At 38.3% G+C, this 22,969-nt stretch overlaps 1 protein-coding gene across 1 annotated transcript in view; it reads right to left on the reverse strand.

The window, feature by feature from the left end:
• Window positions 1–22,969, reverse strand: part of LAMA4 (laminin subunit alpha 4) — a 95,899-nt gene that overhangs the window by 1,114 nt on the left and 71,816 nt on the right. Inside the window, exons 22-37 of the mRNA XM_062488741.1 lie at window positions 22,584–22,717; window positions 21,221–21,392; window positions 19,193–19,324; window positions 18,001–18,143; window positions 15,335–15,470; window positions 14,055–14,192; window positions 12,375–12,508; window positions 10,970–11,134; window positions 10,134–10,287; window positions 9,265–9,455; window positions 7,543–7,732; window positions 6,535–6,690; window positions 5,547–5,706; window positions 4,413–4,543; window positions 1,614–1,707; window positions 450–569 (exon numbers count right to left, since the gene is read on the reverse strand). Of these exons, the coding sequence (XP_062344725.1) occupies window positions 450–569; window positions 1,614–1,707; window positions 4,413–4,543; window positions 5,547–5,706; window positions 6,535–6,690; window positions 7,543–7,732; window positions 9,265–9,455; window positions 10,134–10,287; window positions 10,970–11,134; window positions 12,375–12,508; window positions 14,055–14,192; window positions 15,335–15,470; window positions 18,001–18,143; window positions 19,193–19,324; window positions 21,221–21,392; window positions 22,584–22,717 (2,350 nt within the window). The remainder of the gene's footprint in view (window positions 1–449; window positions 570–1,613; window positions 1,708–4,412; window positions 4,544–5,546; window positions 5,707–6,534; window positions 6,691–7,542; window positions 7,733–9,264; window positions 9,456–10,133; window positions 10,288–10,969; window positions 11,135–12,374; window positions 12,509–14,054; window positions 14,193–15,334; window positions 15,471–18,000; window positions 18,144–19,192; window positions 19,325–21,220; window positions 21,393–22,583; window positions 22,718–22,969) is intronic.

Raw genomic sequence — 22,969 nt, forward strand, 5'->3', positions numbered from 1 at the left:
TAGTCAGTGAAAGAAACTCCATGTTTTGTCTTGTGTTCAAAGATGTCATTGCTTGAAGAAGAGGGAAGAAGCCTACCAGCAACTAAACCCTGGGACTCCAGTTACAGTGGAAGCGAGTTTTCAATCCCACAAATAAATTACTTCTTAAAAAACAGTAAGACCACATGGGAAGGTAAAATAGAAAAAAAAGAAATTCTGTTTGTAGTTGGCTGACTTCTCTTCTGAATCCATACCTTACCCTCCAGCAGCTATGAATGTTTTAATTTCAATGAAGCAGCACACTTTTTTCTTTGAGAACTTGAGGCAGAACATTTCTGATCAGCTTGAGCCTTTGAATTTTACGAGGTTGTTCACCTTTTTTTTTTCTTTTTGAATGAAAACTTTATGCTTTCTCTGGAAGCGGGGTTGAAATCTAAAAACAATGTACCACAAAGATACCAGAAACATACCTGGTACACCTCCGATAAACACAGGCTCCCTGTGGTCAATTGCCTTTGGATTCAGTGGCCCTACCACATGGTTGACTTCAGAGTCTACATCCAGCTGCACCACATTTGCGTCTCTAATAACTAAAAGGAGAAGGAACAGGGATCAGCAAGAAATAGCACATGAGTTTTCTATGACAGACAGGAGTTACCTATTTGGTGTGAGTAGTTGATTTAGTGTTTTCTATATTGGGTGTGAGCCATCAGTGATGGTTTGTGGGTGGATTCTGGCGTAGAGCACAGACCAGGGCCAATGGAAGATACAGTGGGAGCAAGGGTGCTTTTGAGTGGGGCTGTTGATCACTGGTGGCAGAATTTAGGCTCCAGGTTAACAGCATACTATAGCTTGTGGCTTTAAAAACCTGTTTGCCCAATCTCTCCCAATTGGGGATGTATTAGAATGCAGTGAGGCTTCCCCTTTGCTTGTGTGCCTGGATTTCTTCCAGAAGGGAACCAGAATGCTTGTGGAAAGGGTGCAGACTCAGATTGCTTCTGCAGTGATAGTGGAAGACATCCTAAATCAGCATCTAGACAGGAGGATGAGGCAGTTCAAAGTATCCAGGTCTTAGAAGTACTTACTGACTTTCAAAATCAGGAAAGAAGGATGTCTGTCTGGCACAGAGCCAAAATCCTGGCTGTAGACATCTCTCTGTTGTGAGCAAAAGGTTCCCCACATCTGTCTTGTTACTTGACTTTTAAGAGCAGCATATACTTAAACTTAGTTAATCTCTAATTAATTATCAACTAGTTAATCTATCAATTTATTCTAATTCTAATAATTCTAATTCTATCAATTTAGTTAATTTGTAATTGGGAAAGGAAGAATATAATCTGGTATGTGAATTAGGACAGGTTGCCAGCATTTCAGCTAGGCTGCTTTCTGTTCTTTGAACAAGGAGCTTCCATCTTTGTTCTTCCTTTGTAAGAACCTGTGCTTGTCCTTCCAGGAAACTACAGATGTGTGTCTGAGGGATAAATAAGACTGTGTCTTTCACCCAGACTTGGGTGTTGGCAGGTGAAGAAGAAGAACTGAAAACACTTGTGCACTGCCAGTGCTCTAGCCCATGGAGGTGGATATCTGGGGTGGGCTTTATTACCTTAATTAGGGGATGATCACCTTTTACTGACCTGCAATTCGATGCCACCTGCCATCGCAGAGACTCTGTTTCAGTGTCACTGAAGTTGAAAAATCCCTGATTCCATTATTCAGTTTCACAGTAACCTGAGGGAAAATAATATAACTATCACTGTAAACCCCCTCCTTTTCTCTTTTTACCTTTTGTTGTAATAATTTTATATTCCCCACTCAAAATATGCCAAGTATCCAAGACAAAGGGAAACATGACGTCATTAAATTCTTCAAAATAAAGTACCTTTTAAATTCAAATTTAGTTTGGTTTTGCTTTGTTTTGTTTTTTAATTCAATAGTTCTGAGACATTCCTAATTATCTCAAGGAAGACTTCAAGAAAAGATTTAAAAATAAGAGCTAATTTCACTCATTTACTAGTACCTCTACTCTATAATTTCCTGTGTGGTAAATTAGTGTTTAGAGGCATCAGATGATGTTTTTGGCATCTTGCTAGCCACTTAATAAGGAAAACAGTTATGAAAAACCCAAGTATAAACAAGCAGAAAAAATATGAGAAAGGAATAGATAGGAAAATTAGGAACTACTTTTAAGTTCCTTGTTCAAGCTTACCAGTAAATCTCTGGCAGAGCTAGAAAGTGAACATAGTTCTGAATTTTGCACCTCTGCTTTAGTTAATGGATTAATATCTTTTTGCATGGAAATATTCCCACAGCAGCAAAACAGTGCTGTGCCCCTGTTGTGGGACATGAGATTCCTGGTGGTGATTGTCAGAGAGCTCTAAATTCTGAGTCCAGTCACTCAGGCTTTTCAAGTGTTGAAGTTGTTCCTGATTATGCTGACACTATGTTGACTGAAAACCACAGAATCATAGAATGGTTTGGATTGGAAGGGGCCTTAAGAATAATTTTGTTCCAACCCCCCTGCCGTGGACAGGAACACCTTTCATAAGATCAGCTTGCCCAGTCACATCCCAACTGGCCTTCTACATTTAATGGGATGGGGCATCCACAGCTTTTCTAGGCAACATGTTCCAGTGCCTCACCACCCTCACAGTAAAGAATTTCCTCCTAATATCTAAGCTAAATCTACTGTGGGTTTGAAGCCATTCCCCCCTGTCCTGTCACTACATGCCCTTGTAAACAGTATCTTGCAAGGAAACAACTTATGTTAATTCTAGAGGATCTCTGTTTTGATACAGTTATAACAGAGTTTTTTTTTTCCCCAGAAGGGCATCAACCAACACAACAAAAAATGATCCTCATGTTCTGTTTTATCCACCCTTGGACAAAATATATAGATTAAAACAAATAAAGAATTACAGGAGAACGTGATATCAGACAAGCTGTACAGATGGAGATGTGTACATTTAAAAAATAAATTATAGTTGCTGATCTTATTTGTCCAGCAAAACAGTTTTCACAAAACAGGCCTTTTGTAATGCATTCAAAGAAAGGAGATAGTTAATGCTAAAGAAACACAGATCCTTCCTAAGAAGGTACTGAGCTGCTGCAGGGACAAGCAGGGAAGAGGTGCTTTTCCAGGGTGTATTTTGTGTATGAATTGCATATGCATTATACAGGAAGTGAGGCATGAAGCAGTAAGTGAAGCAGCACCTTTTGTTAGACCAATTGGTACAGTTGGGAAAACCAGAAAAATTATTGGACAAGCAGAACTTTGGTTAGAACTTTACACAAGAAGTGCTATACTGTACCGGTTCTATGCAGACTCAGCTTTTAAGTGTGGCATGATACACATCAGCACAATGTATGTAAGAATAGAATGTAAGGACTAGATACAAGGTGTGAGAATGGGCTTAATCTTACCTATCAGCTAGGTCAAAAGCTAGATGCCTAAATGAAGCACCTGTTCTCTCTATAGCCAACATAGAAAATAAATTCTCTGAGTAACAGCTCATTTAGTCACCTAATTTAGGTGGTTTAGGATAGGATGAATCAGGATGCTAAATTGTTTACTCCGTCACCCTGCTGTAGATGCCTGCTCTTGCAGAAGAGGTCAGAGTCTTTCCTCAGGTGTTGCATTTCTAACTGAGGTACATCCAGCCTCACTTAAATGCCCTTCCACTTCGATTGACAGGTACATTGCAGTGACTGAAGAATATCCACACTGCTTAGTCTCTTGGCTGTGCTCTGAGTTTCTCCTCTGCAGGAAAGACCAAAAAACTGCCAAAATTTTCTATGCCTTTAATCTTTGCTTGTGTTTTTCACTTAAGACTGAAATTTATTACTGTATGTGTGTAGTGTGTAGCATGAAGAGATCCAGATTTTATCAATGAATGCAATAAAAAAATAGCAATAGCAACAACTAGCTGGTGAGTTAATTTCTCCTCTCTTCTTCATTTGAAATCCAGGGCCTGTAGAAACCAAGCCAACAGACCATCAGAACTTTTCTTTCCCTCACTCTTTCCATCACACATATATCTGATAAAGAAAGAAGAGACTGAGTGTAACTCAGACTTATCTTTTGAGAAATAAGAAATAAAAAAATATTGATCGTTACCTTACTTGTAACTGTTATACATTTTTAATGTGTGGGTGAAAGAGCAGTGCCAAAGAGTCAGTGCTTTTGCCTCTTTTCAGCTGATAACAGAATATTTATGGCTTGTGTTAGTAAAGTGATCTGATCTTTTCTTTGGTATTATTTTTACTATTTTAAAATAGATATTTGGTTTGCCTAATCTAAGTTGCTATTATATATAGGGGAGAAATAAGAATCAGTTAATGGCAAATTTGTAAGACAAAATCTGCATGTAGCAAAGCCCAAGTAGGTAGAAGAGCAACCAGTCAAGGCAGTGGAGGAGATGTGACCTTCTTCATACCTGTCCATTTCTCATGTGCATATTCAGGTACTCTCCATTCACGCTGTGACCATGCAGTAGGATTCCCGAACTGCTTCGGGGACGTATTTCAAAAACAACTTCAAATTTCAGGCCTAAACTGAAGGATTCATCTGTGAAGCAAAAAGAATAACAGTATGTTTGTACTGACTTAGTGATGAAATTGGACATTTATTCAAAGTAGAACATCAAACTCAGGATGGATTTTATTTGTTCTTAAAACTATTGAAATGTGAGATAGCATGGTGTGCTGTCAATGACCCATTTCAACTTTTGTTTTGATTGTGTTTGCTTGGAGTACTAATAAAGGTTTATTTACTTTTCTCATTATTTAAAAAGTTTATTTTGTTTAAAAATAATTCTTAGCAATGAAATGGACAGCAGAAAGTTAATGATCTGTATTTTTTGGCAGTTTCTTATTGTTCAATTTCCTAGACACTCAGCAGCCATTACTGAGTGAGTGGGAGTTCCCTTGAGCTTTGATGATTCAGAAGAAACTCCCTTTTTCAAGCTGGTGACAGGCCAGGGAACAAATTAGAAACACTTGTCTGATTCTTCTTGGTGCTGCCAGTGAACAGGGTTGTGCAGTTTCCTTTCTTGTTCAGATCAGAGCCTATGTGACCAAAACACCCTCATAAAACTCTTCCTGAACACAACAGGTCTAAATGACAGAAAATATGTGTTCTGGCATGCTGTACTGTATCAAGACGTGCAGAAAGCCTTTCTGCAGGATTTTTTAATTGTATGTTGTTTCATTAATTAAAAAAATAAGGAATGACCATTGGACGGTGTACTTGGTCTTGGCTACATTGACTTCTATGATCATTTTTATCATACTATGATCTGTTCCCTTATTAAAATTATTCTCTTATTAAAATTGTTCTTATTATTTGAAATACATACATACAGGTGTGTTTATGTAACAACTTGTTAAGCTTCACAGTGGCATTGTAACCTGTCAATATCATCTGCTTACCACAACAGTGGTCTGTTTCTGATAATCCTTGCAGCTCACTGCCTTAGAAATTACCACATCCTTTAGTGAAAAATGCCATTCTGAAGCACAGTGAATACTACTCTCCTATCTTGGGATACGTTTCTTTAGGAGTACATTACCAAGGACAACATATCCTCCTTCTGATGAAAAGTATGTTCCTGCTTCTGATGGGCCTTCAAAGCAAGGTGTTACACTAAATGTCTGCGAAGCTGAAGTAAGTGATCTTCCATTGAGCTGTAAGTTGCTGAGACAACCATTAAAGCTGTAGACAGAGTTAATCTGAGGGGTAAAAAAGCTTTGATTAATAAATAAACTGCTTGTGAGAGGAAATAGATTCTTCTGTCCTTATTTTTACTTGTTTATAAGCTGTAAGGCTGTGATTGTCTGGCACATCAGTTTTGAACTGAAAAAGCAATTTCCAGAGAAGGGAACCAGGAAAAATGATTCTCATAGCCTCTCATATCTTTTTGATGACTTCAAGGCAATTCCAGCTTGTGTTTTTCTCAAACAGTCCTTACTGAACTGTGAGAAGCAAAGCACAGCTAGGGCAAGGCAGTGCTATACATTTACCACCACATAGCCTCAAGGCAAGACAGGGGTCTACTTTTTCAGGGTAGTTTATCAATCTTGTTAGGCACACAACACTAGAGATTATCTTGAAAGAGGCTGTTATGTTCATTTTTGATTTAACACCCCTTTCTGTATACTTCAGTACCAAGCTGGAGAACAAAATCTTGACCTCTAAGTATTGTCCTAAAACAGTGGTACTAGGAGAACATTGGCATGTCTCCAAAACTCATTCTGTATTTCAGACCTCAGGGTGGAATTGATCTTGCCTAACGTTACTTGTCTCATCTAATTTTGGGTGTCACTAGGATTTTTCTGTTCCTCGAGGACCATTAGTTTCCCAGCTGTTGCTGCAGGAAGCCCAACTCAACTACTACCAGCCCAGCCCTGTGGAAGCTTTGCATGAAATGAGCTGCCTGCTCCTCAACAGGATGAGAGTCAAGATCTTAATAAGCTTTTGTCTGAGCTCATCCCTACAGCCAGCTTTACATATTAACTTTACACAGAGGTTTAGGGTTTGTATATAGAGGTCTGCTTTACCTGGATGTTTTTTATAGCTTTTCCAGGAGCTACACCTCCAATATAGAGTGGTTCAGTGACTTGCCAAGTATTTGCATTCCCATCAAAAGATTCTTCTAGCACCCGGAGACCATCAATTATCAAGCGACCAATATTTTTGTCTCTAATAAATATCACCTGGGGGGGGGAAGAAAAAAAGTGTGGAAGATAAGTTTCATCTGTTAAGGGACCACTGCTGTGCAGTGGAAGAAGATGAGATACTTGAGAAGAAAAGTGTATGAGTGATACTCTACAAGCCTGTTTTGCTAACTGCCAGTATTCTTTGCTGGACAACCCTCTTTTTTCACATTCATATGAAGGCTTGATAGTATAACTGCTGCCTTTCTTACATTTTGGTGTGCAAGACAGAGGTAATTAAGCCATCATAAAGTCTGCTGAGATCTACCTATCACCGTTAGCATTTTCACAGTCTTCAATAGTTTTATGGTATAGATTCATCCAACCTGCTTTAAACACTTAAATGCCCAAGTCAGTAGTTTCATAACTGCAGAAGTTTCATAACTTCCTCTGTAGTTAATGAGGAGAGAGGGATACCTACAGAAGAAAATTCACCTTGACTCCTAAAATTGTCTTTTTATTTTCAGAGACTACTGAGATAGCCTAAGACAGCTGTACTCCTTTCTTAGGCACTTCAAAGGCATTTGCTGAACAAAATTATTCTAGTCCTTCCTTTCATAGCTCATTTAACTCTTAATTGCCTTACTGCTCTGCTTGTTTCCTTCATTTCTGTTCAGCTGTTAGTGTTGGGAATTGCTGATTTTTTATAACTGACTCACTTTCCTGTCCCTGGTTAATTACTTATTAAAATGGTTCATGGAAGATTTAAAAATATTGATGGAAGTTTCTCAACTTATAGGTGTGTTTATGAATACATGAATGAAAACTCCCTAAGCTATCACATGAGCAGCGTCTTTACTGCAGACTCAACAGCAGCATGTGCCACCATAATGATTGCTTTCTTCTACTTACATTGTGCCACAGACCATCATTGTACTTCTCTTGGCTCTTAATCCTTATCTTCTGGTGACCGGCATTAAACATAAAAATGAGTCGGCCATGAGCAAAGAAAAGGGCCATGAAGTTGGTCTCTTTTTGATCCGAAATGTAGAAAATCATTCCATGAGATGAGTGAGTTCTCAGACTGATAGAGAACTGAGCTCTGGCACATAAAAACACAATATTAACAATAAAGCAGATACGTTTGATTTAAATCAAATGTCAGGCAGAAGAAGACTGAGATTTTCCTTTCATCCAAAGAAATATTCATCTCCTTTATGGAAGCGGTGTTTCTGAGAAACATTCTGTGATGGTTTTTTGAACAGAAGTCAAAGTTGGAGAAGAAGTTGCCTGGCAAGGAACTTGTTTTCAAAAATTCAGAGATTTCTCTGCAGTGAGTAAGTTCAATGCAGACCAAAATCTGACACTACATTTTCCTTTCATGTCAAACAGCAATGTGGGGGAATTTTTGTGTGATGGCATGGAGGCCTGATGTTATTCCAGACTTGATTGAAGCTTTCCTTTCCTTGTAATTCCTTGTGAAGTCCAAGACAACATAGGAAATTATACCATTGTTGTTTGTTATTGTCACAGTGAAAATTTCTTAAGTGATTGCTATTATTACTTCGGTCTAAAACATGGCAAAGCTGTATTGGTGTAGACAGTGCCATAACTGATTCCTCCTTCTTCTGATGTCAGGTCTAACCTAGTTTCCATTCTTCATATTGTCTCAAAAATTTATACATTCCCAATGGCATGTGTGTGTACATTCCACAGACACTCAGTCCCTTGCCAATATCAGTTGTTTTAAAATGACACAATTATTATTATTTTTTATTTTAATGAACACTACAATAATGAAGCTTTAATAACATTTGGAAAATAAATATGTGTTGTAGGAATGAAGGTGGGATGAAGATATTAGAGTTTGGATTTTCCATCACATGGGAACCATCAGAACTACCCTAAGTAAAACCCTATTCAATTAAAATTAACATAATGATTTTTTAATTTAAGTCAGGAAAGAACACTCTTTTTTTATTTTTTTTTTCTGAGTTAGTGGTCTGGTATGCTTCCAGGAAGTGCTGTGTTGTTGAATTTATAGTCTTTAATGGGAAATACTAAACCAAAATCCTTGTTGGATTTTGAATATTGCATGACATATTCTGTGTGAGCATGAATATTAAATGCCAACATTATCTGGGCTCATTATTACTTAGATTTCCATTATGGCTTGAATTGGACAAGATTTTCATAGCTTTATGTCCTACTGCGTTGTGAAGAATCCTAACCATTAAACTGCTGATGAGGTCCACTCATCTTGTTACTGCTTCCTTTCTGTTTTAATGCCTTTACTTCTTGTGTAAAGAGACGGATTATTGTTCATTGCATACACAGATCTAACATCCTCAAAAGCTTCACACAAATAGTCAAGGAGACACATTTTCTTAATATGCAATGCAGATGAAGATTCTACAAGAGAGATGTAACTGGAAACACATTCTATGTTTTGCTCTTTCTCAGCTGAAGCACCTTTTAATATAAGCTAACAACATGCTCTAGACAAAATTTAGCCTAAGATATAAAGGGAAAAAAAGCCAGGGTAACAGCAGAAATGTGTCCCTTTAAAAAAGATTTGAAATACATCTTTCTCCTCCCCAGCATATTTCATTTTTATTTCTAAAGCCACTTTACCTTTGACTGAAATCCTTTGGTATGTGATCAAATTCTTGCCGGCTGTTTGCTGTTCCTCCAAATTGATAGGCGCGTTCAGTTGCCTTGGGATTCATGGGCAAGTGGCACTGAGGATCTCTTTGCAAGTTCACTTGATACAGCTTTTTGAGGCCAGATGAAGGCTGTGAAATCTTGTCTTTATCTCTTCCCACCTTCATAGAAAAAGAACAAGAATTTTTAGCTAAGATTGGACATACTAAAATAACAGCATCATTTATATATGAACTAGTAATATATTGTTTCCCTATAAATACCAGGATTGTTTCCAAGTCAAACTTTCCTTCATCAGATCTACTATAAATGCTGATTTAGGACAGAACAAGGGATGAACAAAATACTTGTGTAGCTAACATAATTACAGTTAATTTATTTTGCAGTTTTCTAATTAAATATTTTTCTTTCTGCTTTTGGTGATATCAGCTATATTATAAGCATAAGAGCTTGGACTAAAAATTCTGTATGCTGGAGGAAGGTTTTCTTCCCCATTTATATTAATGTGTGCTAATTGTAGCTTGTAGAGGGCCATATAGAAGTAGATGAGAATGGAAACAAGCTTTTTGCCTTTAGAATACAGAAGAATTCAAAAAGTCTTGCTTCTGAAGTACTGTTTTAAAGAAGTCAGGTATTTCCTTTCAGAGTTCAAGCAAAAGAGAATGATGCAAGTGTAGGCCAGACAGATCATGTGAGGACAATAGTTTGCAGTGATGGAATATATAAAGGAACAAGATCCTTTCCTTCATATATGTGACATTGTCTTAATGCATTTGAAATCCATAATTCGGAGAATTTTGGAAAACTCTGGAGTGGTACTGGAGCAATTTGTATCAGACCTTTTTATTACGATTTCCTTTGGCTTTTGATGAATTTTTTCCTTTCTTATGGAGAAGAGCAACTGGAGGAGATTCAACAGGGCATCCATACAAAGATGCCTGAACTTTCTCAGAGTATTTCTGGAAATCTTCCACTTCAATGTCTTGATCCAACCTGTATTTCAAAGAGGAGATGACAAGAACAGCTTTCCCCCCCACCAAGTGTTAGAATTGTCTGCATAAAAAAATCTCAGAATTGCACATTTATAGTTTAAATTATATTAATTCTTGGATCATGGATAAAAGTATGGATTGATCAGTAAATGGGTATGAGGACAGCCTATACTACATCTGCCTGTTGTTTACATGTTGTCATAAACAGAGAGTGTCAGCCTGCAGCATCCAATTCAACTTTAAAAATCTATATAAAAACATCTCATAAAGCAATTGATATCAACACATTCAGACCATTTTTGTATGACCAAAGTCCTAACGTCCCCAGCTTCTGTGAGATGCCTTAATATAATTTTGTTTCAAAGGCAGATCTGAAAGCTACATAATATAAATGTAAATCACAGCTGCGCAAATTATTCGTTGCACCAGCAGCATTAGCAGGTGCAGTACTGGAATCTTATTTCATCAAGTTATTTCCACCTTAACAATATTTTAACCTAGCAGATCTGTGCCAACAGATTCCATGGCACATAAGGTAAGAATTATTCACTGATGCTGTCTAGCCTCATGAAATGAGACAGGAATTTTTATTGTGGCAATAAATCACTTCTCATGAGCTACTGTTCAAGCTGTCAGGCAGGGCAGTGACCACCTGTTAATGTGTTTGGGAGCATGTTACTCACCTAGTGAAGTAGGCATTGCTTATACAGCCAGTGAAGTTGGCTTGTTGTGTTCTGAGGGGAGAGCCACCAAAATAAAACTTATTGATGCTGTCTGGCCTTTTCCCTGCTCTGTCCTTTGCTGGATTCTTCTTGCTCTGTTTCTTGTCATCAACAGTCAGCTCATACCTGCAAATGCAAAGCATCCCTTTTGCAGGCTAGCTTTGGAAACATCAGTGCCAGTGGTCAGACAGAACATTTGGTGCACCCAAAATGCTCCACTCAGTGCATATATCACTCAGTGGCAGTAGTGCTCAAAGGCATGAGAGGACCTTTTGCTTTCACCTGTGCAACAAGTAGCAGTGCATTGGCAGAGTTGTGTACAGACACCCATGGATTTAATATTGCCCTGCAGTTAATTGTGAAGTCCAAAATTGAGAGTGAAGAGAGATAAACTAGGGGATTGCTGATGAAGGGATTAAACCATCATTTGGGTAAAATAAGATCCAAGCATATGCTAATTGTTTATGACCCATCCCTTTTTCCTTCTCTTTCATCACAGTGCATTGGTGTTTGAGATAATACAGTGCTTTTTACCTAATCTGATTTTGCAAGCCACTAATTGTTGGAGAAGTCCTGAATGATTCTCTGGCTTTAATAAGAAACTGAGCATACTAAAGCATCAGACATTGATTTTGCTTTGCAAACTCAGGGAAACATGACAATCCCCAAGTTCATTCCAAAGCACCTTTTCAAACCTTCAGCTTTTCAAACTGTGATTCTTGGATGTCAGAAGTCATAGGTACAAGCCTTCATTTCTATTAGGAAAGTAAGAATGCTTGTATCTCATAGGCAAGATTCTTAAAAAATGTTGCTTTGATTATGTGACTTTCTAAAAAACCGTAAACATATAAACGATAGTAAAACAACAATAAAACAAAGCTTCCAAGTCTTTCGAGGAGCATAGAGAGAGACTTATTCCCTACTGCTGTATTTAGTCACATTTGTGGCTGACAGTGCTAAAAATATTATTAACATGTTTCACAGTGTGTGTCCCAGATGAATGCTTTATGTGAAGATACCTCAATTACTTTAGGGTAAACTGGGAATCGTTTTAACATATTAGAAGAATCAATCCTGTTTAAAAAATTAATCTCATGCTAACCTTAAATGTTATTAAACTGTTTTCTTACCTGAGCACAAAAAAGGACTAAGCTTTCAGAAAAGCTATTATTTTAATTTTAATAAAAAATTCCCATTGTTTTGAGTTTAGGCCCAAGCTGGACAGTTTTCAGACAGAATTTAAAAATCAGTCACTTGAAAAAGCCCCACTCAAGTGTCACTTTAAAAGTGAGGGTTAAATGATAATGTGCTTTACAAGAAATTTGTGTTCTAAAGGTGGGGAATAAAAGATGCTTGACAACTTTACCTTTCTGGGGTGACTGAAGTAATGATGAAATGGGTTTTTCCATCATTGTAATTTCGGTCTGGTGACTGAATTTTGGTTCCACTTGCATTTAAAACCACAGCACCTCTCTCCATAGAGATGGATAATACATCTGACTGAAATACAGATGAAAGCATCTTCATAAGTAAGCATTACACAGAAAAATTAACAGTTCTGTGAATTTTCCTGTTGCATTTATTTGTCTTCTGGGTATTTTCCCACATTTTTGCTTAATTTGCAAAACGATATACTCTGAGAAGCAAACCAAGAGATGGTATCACTAGAATTTATATTCTTGCCATTTTTAAAGCCTGAATTCTGGGAATTATGCTGCTGATTATGTCTCACGTACCTATCACATGAGCTCTTTCCATATAGCACGAATGTATGATGTTTACATTTCATTTGTGTTTCTGTTCTGGTATTGTATTGAGCAGCTGTTACTGTGAGATTCCTGCTGTCATAAGACCAAGACTTTTTATTTATTTATTTATTTATTTATTTATTTTTTCTTTTTCTAATTCCCGCTGGTCGGACCCGTTCAATCACTCAAAATGATCTCAGAGATAAGATGTGCTATCTCGGTCAGGCATACGGGATCACTGTGCCACTAGCAGGAATACTCTCAGTTCCATTAGAGCAAGCACTGCACTGTGCACTGGCAGGAATCATTCTGTCTCATTCTGCCAAGCAGCTGAACTTCTTTTTTTTTTTTTTTGTTAAGTGGGGCACTTGGCCCTTCACAGAATTAGAGCTGTTGGATTAAAATCCAGAAGTGGTGTGTGCCAGGTCTCGTTTATGCAAAGGAAGTGGGGAACTGACACGGTTACTGATTTCAATTTAAGGTGATGCTCCAGGCTGCAACACGTGAAAGTTTAGGAGTGTTTATCGGTGTCACGCAGCCTTCTCTGCTGCGCCGCTGATGCTCTTCTGCAAGCACACTTGGGGGTGGTGGCACATGTTCTGTCATCCGAGCTCATGCTCGCTGCACATGTCAGTCTGGGCCGGCAGGATCTTGGGATGGCTTTGTCTCACACAACATTTTGCGGGTTCAAGTCCATATTTCTGCCTGTGTCACACTTCTGAGGGGATATTTAGAGCAGCCTGGCTTTCCATAGCCTCAGGGAGCATTCTCAAGTGCAGCTTTCCCCAGTCACACATGGAGGGCTGAGTGCCATCTGGGATTATAGGCAGCTTTCTGACTGATTTCTGTCAGCTCAGCAATGCTCAAAATACTGTGCCGCTAATTCAAACAAACTTTGCTTCCAGGTGATTGTCTGGATGGCAAATGTCAGGTCCTTAATATTATTTGTACTTTGGTAGCACCTGCAGGTCCAAATAGGGATTGCAGTGCTGCTGAGCGCAGCAAGGTGCTCGGTGCATTTCTGCACTAAGGACTTCAACGAGCACAAATGGATGCATGTTAATTCTAGGCATATGATCCACTTCTCAGCATCAAAATAATGTTGAAGCATTACTAGTTTTCACCTGTAGATCAAATTCAAACTGTAAAAATGAGGTTACCAGCGAATGCTTCTATATTGCAGACTGCTTTCTCTATCATGAAATCATAAAGTGAGAAATTATATTATTACCCTGGTCTTCTCCTGGGAAAAATGAAAAGGTAAAATAAAACAAACAGTAAAAAGAATAGATACTTACTCCTTCAGAATAGTAAAACAACAGCCCACTGGGCTGCAGGGTCCGGAAATTAAAGCCTCCTTCAAACTCAGTAAAGAGGGACACTTTTTGGCTTGATGCAATAAAGCTCTCACCATTGAAATATGCATTGCGGGACATCTGTGTATTAAATAAAACAAAATTACAAGTACAGCTCAGAAAAGATTCCAATAACAAAAAGAATGAGGCAATTTATTTATTTTTTTTTAAACTGTTGCATCCAGTTCAGTGCTAAAAAGCAATTTTTCCTGCATATCTTACCCTAATATATATAGGCTTTCCCTCAAATCATGGGAAAATATTGAGAAAATGTAGCAATTTTAGGCTAAGACAAATGATTCCCAGCTTCCTGGGATCTTGGCCCCATTCTTAGTCTGCTGATGTTAAAGAGCATGAAAAGCAGAAGCAGAGGAGCTCATGCCCCTGTCTGACATGTGTGGTTCTGAGTCACAATTCCAACATGTGATATATTACTTTGTGTGCTGTGCTGGGTACTGGGCTAGGGTGGAGGGTGTTGGACATGGTGGTATATAACCCTCTGAGTCTCACGTGCAAAACTAGGTCCAAGGCAGGACAAATTGCAGATAGTTTCCCTGTTGAGAGAGGGTTAGGTTGTGTGATGAGTTCTACAAGCAATCCTCCCTCTTCACAGGTTTGCAGCGTGGCTTTTGATAGACATGGCCACAGGATGAAGACCCCAAACACTGGATTTTTCAGCCTTGCATTGTAATGGACAAATGATGAAGGATAGAAGGAACCAGAAGCTAAATGGCAATTCTCTCAGAGTTAGCACTGGTGTAGTTGGTGTGTGTGTCACACAGGAAGAGCTGATCTGGCTTAAAGAGAGAACTCATTTGAAGGGTGAATATTTTGCTGTCTTTTCCATTTCACACATCTGTTAGGATGCATTTGAGAGTGATTCTCCTCGTATCTTTACAACAAAACAAATTACACTGGAATATTTCCATTCAGAATACAGTACAAAATTTATTTCAGATTGAGCTTTCACACTGCAATTTCATATACAAGAAGAATTTTAAGTGAAATGCCTTGTACTATAGTTTAGAGTGAAACTGGGTATTATGTCAGCAGACTTAACAGATGCACACAAACCCCCCACCTCTGCCAGTCAACAAGTGCATGGTCATTTCCTTGGTGGAAGACTGTCTTTCCATTGTTTGGGGTAAAAATCAAGCTCCCAGCTACATACATGATCAAAATTTGCTGTTATGTCACAAACTATTATTATGTGTTATTCTTACCAGTGAATCCTCTGGGCACCCATAGCTGATTCCCAGGGTTCCTGGTTCTTCCAACAAGTTGAAATCCTTCTTTTGGAACTGGAAACCCTTCATGCAGCCTTTAAAACCGATACTTCCTGCCAGATGTGAACTAATGCTGTTGGACAACAATGCCAAACAAGCTGCAGTTAGATAGCCCTTGCCTTTCTGAACAGGGTTTTGTTGCCAAGATGTTCTAAAAGGCCTGGAAGAACTTCAGTCACTTGCCTCTCTCTTCACCCCACTGTTGATCTCTGCTACCTATACTCATTGTCTATGGGTTATCTCATTGTAAGGCAGATATTGGGAACATGGCAGAAGAATCAGGATCTGGAAATGCCTTTTTTAGTTTTTTAATTTTTTTTTTAGTGGCAAAAACAGAGCATCAGGTGAAGCCGTGCAGATGTAAATGTACATGACTGAAATATGGTGGGAGGAGTGCTGTAGGGGTTGAATTTGGTCCTCAGTGAAACCAGTAGGAAGGCAAAATCAACAGGAAGGCTTCTGTCATCCTTACTGGGATTTGGACCAAAGTGTGGGGTATCAATTTACCATGATAGTCTTTTCTCTGTTTGACCATGAGGCTGGCTGGATGTGACAAATATGCCTTTCTGTTAAGTACCACAACATTTTCTAGAAACAGGCTATAGAAGAAAGGCTTTCACTTAAAGAAAGGCTTCTGAGTTGATTTCTTAACTCAGTTAAGAATTAAGTTCCCAGTGCTCCTACCTACCCTTAGCTTTCTGCTTTCTGCAGTGACTGAGGTGGAGCAAAATAATGTATAATGGTACTTCCAGATTTATTTATTAGGAGAAAAAAGACAGAGAAAAGTGCTTTTCAAGGAAATGAAAATTATGATGCTTTAGAAGACTATTAGAGTACTCTAAGACTAGAACTAGTTTCCCCATGTTGCTGCTGCCCTGAAAAGTCAGTTAAATGTCAGTCTGTCTGCAAAGAGGAAGCATAAATATCAGTAATAGATAGTAGTAGAAGTAGAGAGAGAGTAGTACATCATCAGTAGGATACTAACTTATACTTCTGATAAAAATAGAATGATGCCATCATATTTGGCCCATATTTTTTGCTCTCTACTCTTGTCAAGAGAATGAAAGCTGAGTACAGTATCAGAGACAAAGTTGCAACTCTGGTTAAATAATTTCTGTATATATTTTTTAACATTATAATTGATAATATTTTTACAATGCCTGTGGTCTTTTTTTTCCCTGATACAGCTTGTTAATTAAGATGTTATTTTTCCTGCTTTGACAGTACCTTACAGGTGTTTTTCAGAATAACCACAATCTGTTTGGAAAACTGCAGGCATAATTCATGTCATTCATCTTTTATTCTGTATTTGTGAACAAATCTCATCTGCCATTGAGCTGCTCAATTGCCTAGATTTCTAGGTCCTTCTGGGCTTTTTCAGTTTCTTTAGGCTTGATTAATGAAAGTAATTTTCACCATGCTTCTGTACTTTCTTTCTAGATCATTAATGTATTTAATACCAACCCTGAGAGAGATCCTATGAGCATGTGCTATAGACTTTTTATACTGTGAAAATTGAAAAATTAACTATGTCTTATTTTCTCTTTCTGCTTTCTAATCCACTGCAGCCTTTTCTCTCTTCACTCCACTAGCTTTTGTAACAGCCCTTTATGAAAGACCTTTGTAAAGAATTTTTTGAAAGGGCAGAAAGTTATACTCTGTTTCTCCCTTGCCCACCACTTTGCTTGCATGTTCAAATAATTATGTGGGACTGAAAGGTGTAATTTTTCTTTACATGGAGTTTGTCACTATCTTAAAAGCTTAAAGATTAAATATTTTGTATCTCAGATGTTATTTTTCAAGTCAACAGCTTCTTCTGACAACAAAATAAAGAATAAAATTCCATGAGATTTACCACTAAGTCCTGCCTTTTTTTTTTTTTTTTAACATGGAGGGTATTCCTATTAGCAGCTGTGACACATGAAACAGAAGCTGGAGCCCTTCTGAAAATTCTGGCCTTGCTGTCTGACCCTAGGAATGAACATTGCCTATCAGAAAAGCATACTCTTCTCCAAGTAGCCAGTCTGCTCTCAGAGCATGACCCTGGGGTCTGGCAGATTCCTACAGCAGGAAATGAGGGTTACACAGTCTACTGAGATTAAACTGTGTTTCTGTCAAATGGTACAATGGGAAAATGAGACCTTTTCTTCCCAGGCCTCCACAGAGCCAGCTGACTTCAATCCAAGGAAAACCTGAGATGAATCAGAATTGAAATGCCTAGTGGGAAAAAGATCATTTTTAATTTGAAAATGTGATTGGTAGAGGGTCTTGGTCACTTTTTGCAGAGCAAGGAGCAATAGCAATTTTATATGTTAATATGTTTTTTGAAAATGCCTTTCTGTTTTAAGAACACAACTGTTTCTGTTACCCTTACTAAAACTTGAGTAAGTTTTGAGTAGAATTTGACTGTGCTGGATCAAACCTAGTCTTCAGTACTTAATATCTCTGCCAGACACTTAGAAGAGTGTCTGAAGGGTTGTTTTGTCTGAAGGTTGATGCCAAAGAAATGGATTTATTGTTGCCCCTTAAGAACAGGCCATGCAACTTAACTTACATATGGTGATTAATTGAAAATACTGATTGATTCCCATTTATAAACCAACCTGGAGTGCAAGATCTCAGCAGGTGCTCCTCCAATGTAAATATCTGTGAATGGCATCGCTGTTCTTTCATTGTCCACACTTTTTATATGTCTTCTGTCTACTACCAAGATCATCTTCTTGGAATTGTGATATATAATAGAAATCTGAAAAGAAAAGCATGTGCTTTAAAATGTCATCTTTTGTAAGCTGTTGTGGTGATCTTGCAAAATTAATTGCATTTTTATATCTTTTGTTTGAAAAGTTCCTCACATTTAACAGAGAGTTTGTTTGTAAATGGGAGAAGCTGACAATGATTACCAGTAGGATGTTTGTTTTGATGTCACTATTTTTCTGATGACTGAATCCTCAGGATATTTCACTTAAAAATAAAGAAAATGAAAGTACTCATATCAAATTCTGCACTGTGGCAAAGAGATAAGCTCTGTAAACTTCAGAATGCTTTCTTAATTTACCCAAGAGTTAAGGCGTACTTTTAAAAAATCTTATTTAATTGTCAAAGCATAAAAAGCTTAATTGTTCTCTGCTTAAACATGAACAGATCTGTAGCTATAGTTTTGGTAACAAATCAGACTTTGAATTGAGATCAAGTAAAAGGCAAGAGAAGCGACACACTTTGAGGAGGATTTACTACTATCACATTTACTACTATCACAGTTACGTTGGCTTACAGCGAATTCCCTGAAATGAAATGTAAGTAGATATTTTACATCTGCCAAAGTCCCTAAAATACTGTGCATATATAAAAGGTTGCTACCAAACCAGCTCTCTTTTCAAATGAAATGGAAAATGCCATAATTCATGTAATGCAATGCCTAACAGCTAAGGTGGTCAAGTTAACATAATGACATGGTTTTACTTGAGGGAAGTTTTATATTTGATATAGAGAATTGTCCTTGATATAATTTCATATGGAATTAATAAAACTTTCTCCCATGTGAATGGTTCTGTCCTTGGCTGGTAGTATACACAATCTGTCTACAAGCATTGATTTATGAGGAGGCAGGGACAGCCTTCCCTTTCCTCTGCTTGGTACTGGTGGGACTTGCATGCATTCTCTTCTTCTGCCTGTTCTACCACAGCATCAACTGCATGCTCATTCTTTTGTGCCTTTCATGGGTGTTGGAGCAATTATTTCTGCTTGGAGCTTCTGGGAGGGTTGGTCAAATGGCTGTGATAGTAACCACATCTGTACCTCATGAAATTTAGCATCGTTAATCCTAGCCTTCTTCATGGAGTCCTCAAGAAGCACAGGTCCATTGCTGAAACCAAAGTCATAGTGGAGGTACAAGAAACCATTGTGCATCTCTAGGCTGAAGAACATGCTCTGTGTAAAACAAAACAGCAGTCAGAAAAGGACTATGTGGCAGCAATTAAAGTTAATAAACAGCCTTATGAGACTAACATCGTGAAAAGAATGCTGGGAAAGAATTTTTTATTTGCAAAATTCTAATACAGTTTCTGTATTTTTATATTTATAATATATGTGTATATATGCACATGCACACATAATTGTTTCATAAGTGGCACTTTTTGGAAGACTTGGTGAACTGTTTCCTAATAGAAATAGTATTTGGTAGAACTAAATGAAAGATATTATACTGGCAAGAGCAATGTTGTGTTAAAATGGCTGTATCTGCATTAGCAGCTTCTATCACAATGTCTGTAATCACTCAGGATTCTGTCTTCTCACAGCCCTGATCAGCACTGTAGGTATATAAATATGTATGTATGTACACTGTATGTAAATGTATTTACTGAAATGATAGCAATAGCTAGAGTATATTTACTATGTATTTGGTTTCTAGAATTCCTGACTGTTCCTACTTTATGTTTCAGTTTCTGTTGTGTAGCTGGGTAACCTAAATTTTATAAACAGGAGTTGTACTTTCAGGGAGTTCTTGAAATGAAGATCTGCACCTTAGAATTAGTCTTGTTCCAAAACAGAGCATAAAGAAACAGAAATAAAAGTTTACAGCAAATGTGCATCTGGGTTAATGCCTTGAATGTTAATGTTTTGACTTCTCTCCTAGTGTTCATGCTTAATGGAAACATGGGAAACAATAATTCTCAAAACACTACTGCAGGCCAAGAACTGCTGTCTTTGACATACATGAGCCCACCTTCAGAAGTCACTACTTCAAGAAGTAAGAGTAGGCTTCAATCTTGAAATTTTAAATGAAACTGCAGCTTGGGTTTGTTCTGAGCAGCATAAACTTGAAAATGAAGCAAGGATTATATTCAGAATATTTATGAGCTGTCTTTGCAGAATTGAATAATGGACCAGCTTACACAGACTTTCTAAAACTGTGAGCAGTCATGGTCTCCCACAGCTGATATCCAGCTTGATTGCAGTTTCCACTGAGAAACAGAAAGTGCATATGTCTCCAAGAAACCTCTAGGTGCTTTTGCTTGGAAGAAAAATAAGTGCTCTGCAATAAAGGCTCTTAAAGTTTTAGCAACAGCTGCTTAGTCAAAACCTCCTAAGAATGAAGGTTAGTGGCAGCATGCTAGCTGCAAATTGCTTCCACAACCCTCCTCTGGAAGTTTCTCTAAAGGCAAACACTAGAGAGTAGCTCTTCTAACAAGAGTGGATTTTTTCCTCTAAATGCTTAAAGATTTTCCTCTAAATGCTTAAAGTTCCATGTAGGTGTCTATACAAGTGTCTGTCTGTGGACTGCATCTGCATAGAAAAATGTTTCCTGTTTCTAGGTTGTAATCCACACAGAACTCGCGAGCTTGATGTGGAAATGCCTAAAGACCAGTAACTTAAATATTTAACTCTAGTACACCCTGAGGCACAGTTATAAAGTGGCAGCTACCTCAAAGTGGCTGCTTTTTGGGAGTTACTTCACAGAAATTTCCTACATCTTTGATTAAGCATTCACATTTAAATAAAGGTACAACAACTGGGCTTAACTGGATTCCCTCACAAAGTATCATCACAAGGATACGACCAGTTTGAAGTCCTGACTGTCTCTGGATAAAAGCCGAGTCCAACTCAGGGCTTTGGCTTCCTGAGGCCTTTGCAGAGCAAGTTCCAGTTCCCTCCTAATATATACATGCACCAGACAAACACAAAGGTGGTTTTTTTTTAATTTTTTTTTTTTCCCCAGAAGTTAAATGTGAGGATATAAACATTTTGGACTTTCCAAGGTATTTTAGGTACTGGGGAATTTGTGGTGCTAATGGATCAAGGGTACCAGCAGGACTTGGTACTCACCCCATTAATCATCAGCAGGATCAATCCACTGTCTGTAGGCGTTCGAACTTCGATGTCAAATCGAGTCACCTGGCTGAATTTTCCCCTTCTCTCAATGTTTCTGGCCAAAGCATAGCCAGAGCCATCAAAGAAATAGCTCACAGCCCGGCTCTGAGTGAAAGCCAACTTATCTCTATAAAAAAGCAAGCAAGGAAGGATTAGCTGGCATGTACCCATTTTAATTTAGGGGAATTTAAATGCCTTTACATACTTTATTGAAATAATTGTTCAGAACTTCTGCTTCTGCCTGGCAATGGTGAGACTGACGACTTACTTTCAAATTTTTTCTGGGAATATTTTTCCTGAGAAATAATGTGTAGCTTTGAAGGTGCATCTAAGTCTTTTACCATTACATCATGCTTTTATCCTGTGCTATATGTTGAGGACAGGAAAATTCTTTGCTCTTCCTTGTAAAATGATAGGCCCACAGCAGTTCCTCAATATAAGGATACAGAGATATTTCTATTAAGAGCTTTCCCAGTCTGTGCAGAAATCCATTTGAATTCTCCAAGAACTTTAGCTGAGCATGGAGTCTGGTATACCCTGTTCTGGGCAACTAGTGTTTCCTGTGGGAATGGTGTGGAAAGCTAATTTTCTTTAGCCCAACCTTTGCTGCATCTCTTCCCAGTGCATGAAGCGAATTACTCTCCTGCTCTTTCCAGAGGTTCCAACAGGTTCCACTGTTGCTGGCTATTGTGTGAGCAAAATGCCTGCTATGTCTGTGCTAAATGAATGCTGCAGTGGATGTTCACTTCTATTTTAGGAGTTGTATTTCCCAGTTTGCGATTGGCTTTTCTAATAAATATCTCTTGTGGCTTTAAGTGGCAGCTAGAAAATTCTGTATAAGCTTTTCTAGCTGGGGGTGGGATTACACTCAGGGTTATCAGGCACACTAGACCTGACTGGCTGTGGCTGTATGTATCACTTGCAGCAATGTGATTTGAGTCAGGAGCATCCCTGTCCTAAGCAAGCAGTGGGGAAAGGAGGAAGCCTGGAACAAGCCCCAGCTAATGTGGCAGTTTCCTGTACAAAGGCATGAACAAGATTGTGAGATAGCTAGTGGAGACAGCAGAAAAATCATAGAATATCTCATGCTAAAGGAAGAAGTCCAACTTCCATACATAGGTATATTTATAAATATGCATATATATATATATATATACATATAAAACTTGTCGATGCAATTAGAGGCTAAGAGCGACCAAGTTCCTTCTGGAACAACTCAATACCACCTTCACTTTTTTAATCCAAAGCCGGAAGGAGCCATCAGGACCGGCGCTTGTAACAAAGGGAGCGGCAGAGTGAGGCTGGGACTGTCCCCTACCTGGCACAAGGTGGCGATGTGGTGGTGTCGATGTTATAGACGTGCCTGAAGTTGTACAGGCTGATCACATCATCGTTCAGGGTAGCCAGTTCCAGGCAGCCGATGAAGCCAGGGAGATTTAGGCTGGGAGGGAGCTGTGCAGAGGACAAAGAAGAGTTAAAAGGAGAAAGGCGGCACTTTTTTAGTTGGGTGCTGTGAGAGCACTTGTGCCTGGGACCAGTTTTGTCCCTGTGCAATTCATATTTTGAGAAGAAAATGTTGATGCTGCTGTGAACAGTCTTCCCAGTCCTTACCATGATATGGCCTTTGAGCTGTAAGTAAAAAGGGAGCACATAAATGGTCTCACAGTGAGAGAATTTGGCCAGGTAAGGCAACTGCAAACAAAA

Source organism: Cinclus cinclus, chromosome 3 (genome assembly GCF_963662255.1).
Source record: "Cinclus cinclus chromosome 3, bCinCin1.1, whole genome shotgun sequence".
Taxonomy (NCBI): domain Eukaryota; kingdom Metazoa; phylum Chordata; class Aves; order Passeriformes; family Cinclidae; genus Cinclus; species Cinclus cinclus.